Source organism: Nannobrachium achirus (genome assembly GCF_963921795.1).
Source record: "Nannobrachium achirus genome assembly, chromosome: 21".
In the NCBI taxonomy this organism is placed as follows: domain Eukaryota; kingdom Metazoa; phylum Chordata; class Actinopteri; order Myctophiformes; family Myctophidae; genus Nannobrachium; species Nannobrachium achirus.
Window position 1 is genome coordinate 49,380,868 of NC_137828.1, and position 12,484 is coordinate 49,393,351.

Below are 12,484 nucleotides of genomic sequence, written 5' to 3' on the forward strand. Positions count from 1 at the left end.
ATTGTTTACTGTTGAGTGAGAAAACAATATTGCACATTAAGCTAATCATCTGGAGACCTCCCCAAATAATAGTTGAGATAATAATGTTGAGAAACAGTGTCCAAAGGCCAAATGGCTATAATATATTAATATGCGATTAATTGCGATTAAAATAATTAATCGCGATTAACATAACGGTGAGTTAATCGCGATTAATTTAGTTAACTCGAACAGCACTAATATATATATATATATATATATATATATATATATATATTTAAATTTGTAGCCGCTTGCAGAAGTTGTAATCCTGGGTGCTACTTTCCCTCTGCCAACCCAAGGAGATCCCTTAACTGAGCTCATGTTTCCTTCTCTGTATGAGTGGGCAAGCCGCTTCTTATCACCTGACAGGGCCAGGGGGAGTTTCCCCCAGTAGGACGTAGCGTGTTATTCCAACCAGTTCTTCCCCTCCATCAGGCGCCTGTAACTGAGATGATTATGCTGGAAAAAGAAATTCTGTGCGTAATGCATGCATGATGCGTAGCTGCTGTCCGGCTGATGAGAAAGCACCAGCATACAACTATGACAAACAAACGGAAAATGACTTACCTCTGGATAGAAAATAGCCTAAAAGCATTCCTTTCTCCCTGGCTTTTGTTTCAATGTTAATATTATAGATTCCTAGGCAACCAACCAGCAGCATTGGACAATAAGTCTACATTACACGATAAAGTTTACACAGGCTACTTATCATCAAAATTAACCATCAAAATGTAATCAGTCTGCGGGACATTTCTCTCTCAAAATAACAACCTTTATGTGTCATTTCTTATCCTGGTAAACATCATGGGTCTGTCTGACAGGTTCAGCCATGCCAGATATCTTTTCTCTTTTGTAAAACAAAACTGTGAGCTCAATCTCATTGTAGGCTATAGCCTATAATATATTCAATAGAAATATATTTTTTATGCCAAAAAAAAAAAAAACCCCGAGTGGCCCGTAACAGTCTACAAGCTTGTATATCTGCTATTTTTCAATAGCTAAAGTATAAAAGAATAGACCGTTTGTCAGCCTTCTGATTGGTCCCTGAGACTCCCTGACTGGCCAACCAGAAAAAAACATTCACTTTTTGCTATCGGGGGTGGAGTTTGTGCAGTGGAGAATGTTGCTTCAGGCTTTCAAAAACTGTCCGCAGTGCGCGACACGGAGATCGGCCGGTACGGTGATAGCGACGGCAAGCGTCAAGCGATCTCGCTCATCATAACGAATAAGCTTCAACAAACTAGTTCACATGTACCTTATCAATGGTCTAAGAGTCACGATTGGGTACATATAATTTAAATGGGCAGAATTACGAAAAGCCAGCCTATTATGTGAGGAGAAACATTCTCTCTGTCCTCTTCCTAGTACCCAAGATGCAATGCGCTTCTCTTTCTATCTCTGATCCAGAGGATTAAACTAATTAAAACATTTATTTTTCGGGGGAAAACTACTGTTTTGCTATGTAATTACTGTACCTTTTTCTTCCCTTTTTATTAATATCACGTAGATGTGTTTTTTGTGGTACTTTATATAGCTGTAATGAGGCTATGAAGGGAAAAAAAATCCCATCCACTTCCACTATAAAAGAATCTGCAAAGAGGATTCTGTCCCACTGGGATTAAACACATTAAAACATATATTTTCGGGTAAACCCCCTGTTTTGCAATGTAACTACTGTACCTTTGTCTTCCCTTTTTATTAATATCACCTAGGTGTTTTTCCTTTGGTACTTTATATAGCTGTAATGAGGCTATGAAGGGAAAAAAAATCCCATCCACTTCCACTATAAAAACAATCTGCCCAGGGTTAATGTCCCATCATAGTAACAGGGCAGAATGGGGCGGGATTTACAAAAGGGTTTATTAAGGCCCCTCCAACTTGGGCCCTGGTAACTCAGTCCCACTCCCCCCCCCCTTGTGACGCCCCTGCCTGTCAGCAGGGAGTGATAGGCAGGAGTAGGACTAAAGCCTCTATCAGAGTCCAAGGTGAAGAGCTATCCACCGCAATTTTTTGGTGGAAAGCTTTCCACCTCAAGTCAGAAAATAAGTGAAGGCCATCATAGTTAGTCACGGTGAAGTCCTATTCACCGTGACTGACTGGTCCAGGTCGACCAATCAGTGAACTGGGTGAAGAGCCGATCTGTCTGATAGTAAAAACAGAGAGATGTGTCGGGACTCGCGGTGGAAAGCTCTTCACCGCGAGGAATGACGTAACGTTGTAGTTTTATGACTCAAAAAGACTACACGTGGGCTGTGGGCTTCCGAAATAAAAAAGTTTGAAAGTCATTCCAGAGGTCCCTTGGTTCATGTGTCCCAAGTTAACGATGCTGCTGCATTGTGTGTGTGTGTGTGTGTGTGTGTGTGTGTGTGTGTGTGTGTGTGTGTGTGTGTGTGTGTGTGTGAGTGACAGCACGTGGGTGTGTTTTTGTCTGGCCATGTGCTGACACCAACCACGGCTCATTGTTGGACTGACCTACATTTAGACACACATCCTCCTCCTGACATCCACAACAACAAGCTTTCCAGCAACACAAAATGTGTGGATGAATGAGTCTCAGTTTTGATTTTTATATATTTTGATTTTTATGCAGCAATATTGTGTGATATCTCAAACTTTCTTCTCAAACGCTTTAAAAGAATCTGTCAAGAAAATATTTTTTTGGAGGTGAATTTTGGATTCACAATTTTACAAAACATTATTTTTTCTTTTTAAATACACATTTAAAACATATTGTCAGTTGACAAAAAACAAACAAACAAATGAAAAACCAGCATGGAAGTAAAATAAAAGCCTCTTCATCTTCATGAGCCTTTCTTGAGCAACATACAGTGAAGCGAATCGGAAATAGCTGTAGGTCAGCTATTTTTGGTGCGAGACACCGTCGTACAATAGAGTATAAATCAGGCTGAAGACAAAGCATGAAAACAATTAAAATATAAAAGATCATGTTTTTACATAATGTGGAAAAACTTTCAATATTTTCAAATCATTAAATAACCAGGGTAGTTTATCATTACAGTGCACTGATGTTAAAGTCTTAAACTGTAAAATATCCATTACATATCCTTTCTTTGTGTTTAATAACCACGTTGGATGGATCAGAGAAAAAAACAGAGTTTATACAGTGCGTACAAAATAGTTTTTGATCTGATAAATTGATATCCAAATTTGTTACTCACTAATATTGTTATCAGCCCCAAATATTCACATCAAAAGATTAGTTCAAAAGACAAATAAAAGATGCCACTTCACCACAGCTGTAGAAAAATGTTCTAGAGTAGACAGAGCGTGCTTTAGCCTAATTATGCTCCGTCGCACGATGGCGTCACACGGTGAAAATAATAGACGTACAAGCTCAAAACATGACGCGGATGTGACACGTTGTGAGATTGTTGGTTTGCCATTTTCGACACGAGACACCATCATCCGACGACGTACGAGGGTGGCTTTATTCAGAACAGAACTGTCAAATAAAAAGGAAGTTGGGGAAGGAAGGTTTCCAGCAAGCACCTCAACATGAGAATTACACAAGATGAACGAGTACACAGAAATTATACAGCATAATATATGTACGTACGACGCAGAAAGAGAATGGTGGCGGCTGATGTGTATGAACACATAAGTTGTCCAAAAGAGGACTTGTTCCAGTGTTCCAAGGAATATATATGAGTTAAAACTATACACAACAAATAAATAAGTTACCTGATACATAAGCTACCTTCAGCATTTACTTTTTTTGTCGTTAAATATCTCCCAAGCCAATCCTATCATATACAGTAGCGTTCTTCTGAGGCATGACAATTCATGCTGGAAAAACGGATTGTTCTTGAAAAAGTGGCTAAGGTCCCACGCCCGTGGTCCTCGACAAATCCTGACACACCGTTCCCCAATTAAAGTAATCTTTGTCTACAACTTAATGGTTGCCGATCCGATCTACCAATTGAGAAACGCTTGTATATACATAATGTACGTAGTAAAAATTCCTTTAATTAGTACTAATTCCTTTAACATTATAAAAGCAGACATTTCAGCATTCAAGTGTGTGTTTGCAATACATCCTAACATTTAGTTGTAGGAATACTTTAAACTTTGTACTGTTGAACTTGCGTGTGCTCCAGTTTGAGCTTAGATCACAGCAGCGATCAGTGGTACTAGAACGCACTAGTGCTGGATCTGCCATAAATATTAACTTCTGACGATGAAATGGAGCCAAACTCCACCAAACTGGGCACATTCTTAGGGTACATTTGAAAGGAAAATTTATGCAAAACCATTGCACTCATTTTTGTGACTTAGTGAAAATGTAAATTGCAACGCACCTGTCAGTTAAAACTCAAGAAGGGGAAAAATCCCTTTACCTAAAATGTGATCAAACCAAAGACTGCTTATAGCTGTACTACTATGTAATGCCCATGTCTGACTAAAGTTTATCAATGAGACGAAAGCATTTTAAGACGATTTTACTACGAGCTCACACCGCTTCGCAGGTGAGAGTTGCGATGCGCTGGGAGCTTGTAGCAATTTTCGGCAAACATCGCTATTGTATGGCAGAGCATACGTTTGAGCATTGGAACGTTACGGCTGTCAGAATTACCTTTGATATGACGATATGACCAATGTTACTGCACAGAAACTTGACCTAGAAGTAGTGTGGGGTACGCAGTATGATGTCATAATTATACGATCCATCCCATAACAGACAGGTCACAAGTTCAATTCCCAGAACACTGCCAACAAAAGTGCCCTCGAGCTCTTAATACACTATACCTCCTCGCTATCGTCTCTCTCTCTGAGTGTAAATCACAGTTGTCTGGGATGGCAAGATAGATGCCTAGCTGTGAATGTAGATCGTGAACATATCCCAGTTTAGTTCAGGTCCTCGTATCCATCTAGGGCTCAACGCTAACACATAGAAAATGCTGGAATTAACATCATGTTTTAAACACAGCAGTGCACTAACAAAGCACACAAACTGCAGGAACGTGTTGCAGAACCAAGAACGACCCAGCCATCGGCAGTACTGAGGAGCGCGTCCGGCGATACCAAGTTTAAACTGCAAACCAGTGACTGACAGCTGCCACGGAAGCCTTTCTTCAGAGACTTGGTTCCTAAACATCGCAGCTTCTCTCCGCACAGATCTGTGATCAGCGCTCTGACGCACCTCAGCTCGGATACGCGACGCATGCGAGAGATAATCGTTATTTAGCCCACATGTTGTTTGGTGTGGGGGGGTTGGTTGAGGGGGGGGTGGGGCGGGGGGAATCAAGCCTTCATATAAACCGTGCTTGGGGTCACAAACCATCCCAGCTCCTGTGTAACTTGCATCCTGTCAGGACTCAGGAGCGAAAGGCAGTAGGGGACGGGAGGAGGAAGGGTGGATATAACCGGAGGAGCAGAGGGGCCAGTTGGACGGGGTTTCTCAGGAAGGGTTTCAGGGGGGGCTAAGGTTTGGTTTGGGAGTCCAGTTCATCAGAGGAGGCGGAGGCGGTGACCGCTGGCGGCTGGGCCAGCGTGGAGAACCAGGACGACATGGCAGACTTAGCGCTGGTCAGAGCCCCGCCCACTGACTGACCTGTGAGTGGTAAGGAAGAGAAGACAAGAACGAGACTGTCTAAAAGAGGTAACGGAGTAATGAAAAAAATATTTTTTAACCAAATTACATGAATTAAAGTATAAAAAAGATATTGAGGCCGGTGTCGTGCACAAAAATAGCTGATCTACACGGTCACAACGTGTTGTAAGCTTGTAGATCAGCTATTTTCAGCCCGAAACCAGGTGTAAAGGCCTTTGCACACTGCTGCGTTTTTTCATCCGAAAATTTTGGAGCACGTAAAAAAATTAATAAATAAATAGACCTCACGTTATGTCAATCACGATTTCACACTGCTGCCCGCTTTTTTTGGACCACGGTTGATTTTAGGATTTCCAAAACGCAACGAAAAAATGCAGCAAAGTGCAACCGGCTTAACTCGGGCTTAAAACACTGCTTTAAGACAGACGCTGCTCCATGCTTACCGACTGCCTTCCCGGTCTGAACCATGCTGCGACTGGTGGTCATCATGGCGTTGCCAAGCTTCTTTCCTCGCTCGCTGTTCTGCACAGAGCTTTAGAAAAAAGGTACATTGATCACAATGACTTTATTGCTTCGAGGGACATTATATCATGATTTACAACAGGGGTCTTCAACGTTTTCAGGCCAAGGACCCCTTATTTGAGAGGGATGAAGCAGGGACCCCCACAACCTTTTCATAGATTCCATATAGTTTCATCGTTTTACAGCACAATCAATCATCAGCGTATTTTGGATTCATGTCAATTTGTGTTTTCAAATATATTTAACCACTTGAACTGTCAATACTTAGTAAACTTGACCTTTCACTCTGTACTTAGTCTGCTCTTTTTCCCTCTATACCAAACCTCTTTGCCGAAAATAGAGAATCTACAAGCTCACAATGCCTTGCAGCGCGAGGCGGTGTGAGCTTGTAGATCTGCTATTTTTGGCTAAGGTTCTCAGAATATGGACGTTAGGGTTCAAGTGGTTAATATAAAAAAGGAGAAAAAAGTTGCTATCACACAAAGATTTTGAGAACTCCCTGTAGTAACTCTGAGGACCGTCTAGGGGCCGCGGACCCCCTGTTGAAGACCCCTGATGGCCTGATCTAGGTTCCAATAAACCAGTGGTTCTCACTTCTCAACCTTCATGGAGCTCCGATTCTGAACCACTAGCATACTGTATGTTGAACAATCGTCAAGGAAGGCCCACCCCACCCCACAACAACATATCTCTAGGTCGTCCTCAGACAACCTAGAGATATATTGTACCGGTATACAGTATATTTAGTATACAAGAAGATATAACACAGTCATTCCTACTGTATTTACTTATGTGTATTGTTACTAATGATCTTAAAGCGCATAAAAAATACAGTTACAACACGTCTTTGAGAGCTTTTATATCTGCTATTTTCGGTGCGTCAAACCCACGTTCAACTAAGTATAAGTCAGGCCACACAAACTCTTGACTGCTGGACTGTGGGACAATTTTGATCCTAGAAAATAAAGAATAAATCTTCTTTTGCTAAATGTTATATAACTGACTAGCAGGCAGCCACAGGTGTTCTATTCACAGATCATCTGATCTGGGACCAGAACAGAAGCAGCAGCAGGGGACTACATTTCAGCTGACAGCTCCACGCAGCCATGTTTCTCCTATATAACAGGGCTTCCCAAAGTGTGTGCCGTGGCACCCTAGGGAGCCGTGATGCCAGTCCAGGCGTGCCGCAGAATAATTTGATAATATTTGGAATTCATCAATATCACTTCAGTAAGTTTAAGCCCTTAGCTTAGACCCTCTATGCTTAGTAAAACAAACCTGATTTGCACTGTACTCGATGAGTTATTTTTCCATCTATTCCAACTCTCTTCACCAAAAACAGCAGATCTACAAGTGGTTAAAAGTCAACTATAAAGTTATTTTCAGTTAGTTCTGATGGAATCGGATATTTCTCAGTGAAATACCGTATCTCAGGTGGAAAGATGTGCATATTTACGTAGCTTAGTATGATAAAATATTCAAAAAAAAATCAAAAAGATGTCCTTGTTTATCTGGCTGGACACACATCTCTGGTGAGCCGACCTTCAGCCGCGAGACTCTGCAGCCTTTGTGCTCCCTGTGTCATGTCCTGGACGGCAAAGCTGTCTAAAACATCCTGTCTACTGACAGACACGGCCAGATGGCATGCCACAGAGACCTGTCAGTCAAAGCTGCTCTGTTGTTGTTGTGCCCTGCTGTTGGCAGCGCCCGCACCCTTTCCACTGGCGGCTGCCAACCTGCTTCGGCTCATAAATGATTGTTCATCTGAGAATAACATTCAGTGTTGTGACTGGCCCGCCGGAACCCATAAGCCCTATGCTGAATGGGATTCCTTTATGACTGGCTGCGGAATTTGTTGTTCTGGGTGGGAGGTCGGACTGTGCAATAAATAGGCTCTGCACTAAACCATTGGTGGCATACCCACTTCAGGTTCATATTCATTCATATTCCCATAGCTTCTGCACAAATAACTTTAAAATATGCAAAGAAATGACTGACATATTTAAGAACTGTATACTTAGCCCATTTAGGACTGATTCTAAAAACGCCTTCTAAATCCTGACCTAAGTTTTCTGGAAAAACTTTAAATATTTATTAAAAAAATCTAAAGAAAAATATGTTCTATATATACTGTACATAGCAACAAGAACCCCAAAAATGGGTTCCGATCTTGAAAGGCATAGTTCCAAAATCCCTGGTCCGATATACATCACTGGCCAGATGGCCTAGACATGGCGCGACCTCGCACCGAGGAGCACCTCCACCAAAACTGTTGGGTTACAGGTTATCCTCCAATCAGGATAGAGTGGGGCCTTCCTCCAATCATGGTCGAGTGGGGACGGGCCTTATGCGCACCAAGGCCTGCCCCCACTTGATCATGATTGGAGGAAGGCCCCTGCCTGTCACCTACATGAAAACTGAAACTTAAGTGAAATCACTTACCCTACCTTTAAGTTTGGGTCTGAGAGGCTAAATCTCGTCAAATGGTGGTCCGTGGCTCAAATGGGCAATAAATAATGGACCTTGATATGAAAAAGGTTGAAAACCACTGTTCTAGTATACTGGTCGGAACATGTGGCCCTCACAAGCACTGTAATACAATACCTATGTAGTGATTAAGGGTCGATATAAACACACAATTATAGCTTATTAGTATCATAATCACAGCACTGGATACCAAAAGACCTTTCCCCTGTGTTACAACTTGACTCTCCCCCTCTGACGTTTCAATTTGACCTGCCCTGACCCATTGATCCTGAAGAATGTTCCTGAACAGAATATAGCTTCAAACAAATGCCATTCGCATTCAATTCTGCCAATACATGCAAGTTTCACTGTCCTGTCACTGAGCAGAGACATGAGGACTGAATAACTCCAACAAGAACTTGGATCATAATAATGTTTCCCTTCATTGGATTACGCTATCATCTCACACTGACTCCTTGATAACCATTCATATCATAATGTTTGAATATTTCTTTCATTTAACCATTCTAATTCATTTTGACTGTAATCATTGAAGTTATGATCATCACTATTTGTGATTTTATCAAAGTTACATGGTAGTTCACTGCATTGGATTCAATGGTTTGTAATAATTGTAAGTTTAATGGGAATAAACATTACTGAACATAATGTTCAGTAAACGTACAGTAAGTGTTATTTGAGCCATAAGCAGAGCATGACATCACCGAACTTCGAAAGAATGGACTCTCTGTAAAAAGTATTTCTGGAACCATGCACGCGTTACGTGAAACACTGCGTCCAGTATACAATGGGGGAAATAAGTATTTGATACACCGCCGATTTAGCAGGTTTGCCCACGTACAAAAAAAAGGATGAATTTTTATCATAGGTAGGTATACTTCAACTATGAGAGACAGAATCCAAAAATAAATTCCAGGAAATCACAAATTTTTAATTAATGAATTTGCATTTCATTGCATGAAATAAGTTTTTGATCACCTACCAATCAGCAAGAATTCTGGCTCTCACAGGACTGTAAAATTGTCTTTAAGAAGCCCTCATATTCTACACTCATTACCTGTATTAATTGCATCCTATTGACCCACGTTTGAAGTTGTTACCTGTATAAAAGACCAAAGAGCTGTCTATGCTCTTTGGTCTTTTATACAGGTAAGGACCCAGGGACAAAATTGTAGACCTGCACAAGGCTGGAATGGGCAACAGGACAATAGGCAAGCGGCTTAGTGAGAAGACAACAACTGTTGACACAATAATTCAAGCATGGAAGAAGCTCAAGATGTCTATCAAGCTCCCTCTGTCTGGGGCTCCATGTAAGATCTTACCTCGTGGGGTATCAATGATCATGAGAAAGATGAGAGATCAGTCCAGAACTACTCGGGAGGACCTGGCCAATGACCTGAAGAGAGCTGGGACCACAGTCTTAAAGATTACGCACTGCAACCGTAGTGTGTTGGTAACTCATGGATCAACCGTTACATATGATCAATAGCTGCTCATGGCGTACTATCATTCACTAACACTAACATTAAAAAGTTAAATTAAATTTCCATTGAATCCAAATTGAATATCAAATTGAACTCTCCATTCTATTAAATGTTGTAAGTCTAGCTTAGGATTTTGTAATTAAAATCATTTATTTGATATAAAACCACTGCAAGTTTGATCATTGATCAGTGTTGAATTATTATATGTCTTGTAGAATAGTGTTTCTCAAAGTGGATTCTAGGGACCCATACAGTCTGTAACTCTGACAGTGTACGGGGTCCATTTGGTGCCATTTGTACACTGTCAGAGTTAAGGGAAGACCCTGAAATGTAAAAGTTTGAGAACCACTGTTGTAGAACATGCAATTTCTCAAAAACATGTTTTTCACACTTTTAGAGCATATCTGTAGTGATAATATGGCCATACCTAACACTGGATGCCAAAAAAAGTGAAAAAGCCCTAAGCCCTGCCCCTAAACAGAAACGTCTTGCGTGATGACGCAAATCAAGGAAATGTTTAATTCACGAGGTCAGAATGACTGACAGGTGTCTGTCAGACGGACTGTTGAATAATTCATTAGTTGGTGACTTTCCCCATGCAACTTTGTAGCCACCTCCACTATGGCCACCTCCTATTCTAGCATTCGGCAATCATGTCGAAGAACAGATGTGTTTTGGGTTGTTCACAGTTTATTCCCCCAAAACAAAACCTCATGGCTGGGTGCTTGCTGGCTGGAATTTATCCACCACAGTATGAGGAGGGTGGTATGTGTGACCACATACCACACATCACATGAAATACTCGCCTCGCCGCCTGCTGCAACTCCTTTGACAGTAAGTAGCCTACCTTTGCAAACTGTGCAAATATGTTTGACTAGACTAGACTAGAGGCAAGAGTACATAGAGCGGTGCACAGGCGTGCGTGCGTGCGTGTGTGTTTGTTTGTGTGTGCCCTTTTCATGCGTTGGCATGTGTGTTTGTTGTTGTTAGCGAATAGGACTACTATTAGCTAATAGCGCAGCTAAACTATATCCATCCATTGTTAACGCAAGGGAGAAATATCCACACAGTTTGTCGTGTGATACATATGTCTGCCAGGCTAGGACTACGCCACAAACATTGTACAATTCATGTGAGCGTGGTGGGTGTGCTTGCGAACGAGATGCATGCATGTACTGTAACTACAAATCAGTAGCACACTCTTTTTCAGAGCGTCAAACATCCAAATCCGAGTAAATGTTAGAAACCTCGTCAATAATGATAGTGTAAATGGTCATAATAGACAACAGATCTATAATTGCTATAACAAAAGACTGTCAGATGTTTCCCTTGTGGTTAGTGCTGTATTTGTGTGCACTTACAGTATTACTGTTACTTATAGCCTATAATGCATTGGTTCTCAAAGTGGGGTCCGGGGACCCCCATGGGTCCTTGAGGGAGTTCCAGGGGGTCCTCAGCTAAATGATAGTTAGGAAACAAAGTCTCTGAGTTAATTTAACATTGAAATAAGTTGAACAATTGACAAGATGCAGACATTTCTAGAATTGCTACTTTGGCAAATAATGAAAATAATATCACATAATGAAAACACTTTTTGGGTTTTGTTTTTTGTTTCTGCATTGACAGTCTTTTTCCCTGTATAGACAATTTGGACACACTGCAGAGGCTGGTTCTGGAGGAGGTGGCAGTCCTGAACCATACCAGCAGCTGAGAGACCAAGTGCCAGTCCCTGAAAACCTTTGAGCTGCTTTTGAGAGGCCCAACATACAGGAAGTTATGGACCTCAAATGGTCTCGTTACACATAGGACACCTAAGCCACACCACCCATCCATCACAGAGGGGTTCTGGAATGGCTGTTCTTAGCTGGTGGAGTGATTTGTGTGGTGACTCAGAATATGAACAAGACTATATGACTTGTAAGTGGCCCTTAGTCACATGAGAAGGAGCAATAACAGGTCTGTGACATCCTTAGATGTCTGGGGCTGCACATCCATCCTGCTTGTATTGTTGATTGCTAATAGTCCCCATGAACTAAAATACAGCAGTATGTTACAGAAAGCCAAAGCCAAAAATAATAATAAAATAAAATAAGGCTTGATTCAATTGTGGTCCATGTAAATGTCTTTTGTACATTATTCATGCAAATGTCCATTGAAGTATTGGTTTTCTCCATAGAGGGTATGAAGTATGTTTATTTTGGAACACTATGGATGCAGTGGTATTTTGCCCTGGGTATGGTTGACCTAAACACATGTTGTGCATTGTGTGGTAGATGCTACAAGTTCAGGAATTTGTGTTATAGAGGTACACAGTACTAGTATCCAGAAATCTTTACGCTTACACTTCATTTGTGTGACTGGTAGGGTATAATGTACCCTATGTTTGGAATATGGTATA

General features: G+C 41.3%; 1 protein-coding gene across 3 annotated transcripts in view; it reads right to left on the minus strand.

Annotated features, from left to right (window-relative positions):
- Positions 1-2,615: 2,615 nt before the first annotated feature.
- The window catches only part of avl9 (AVL9 homolog (S. cerevisiase)), a 56,252-nt gene continuing 46,383 nt past the window's right edge, over positions 2,616-12,484 (minus strand). For all 3 annotated transcript variants that reach the window (XM_080751861.1, XM_080751860.1, XM_080751859.1), the window contains exons 16-17: positions 6,037-6,125; positions 2,616-5,593 (exon numbers count right to left, since the gene is read on the minus strand). In XM_080751861.1, coding sequence (XP_080607987.1) covers positions 5,463-5,593; positions 6,037-6,125 — 220 coding nt within the window. In that variant the 3' untranslated portion in view covers positions 2,616-5,462. The remainder of the gene's footprint in view (positions 5,594-6,036; positions 6,126-12,484) is intronic.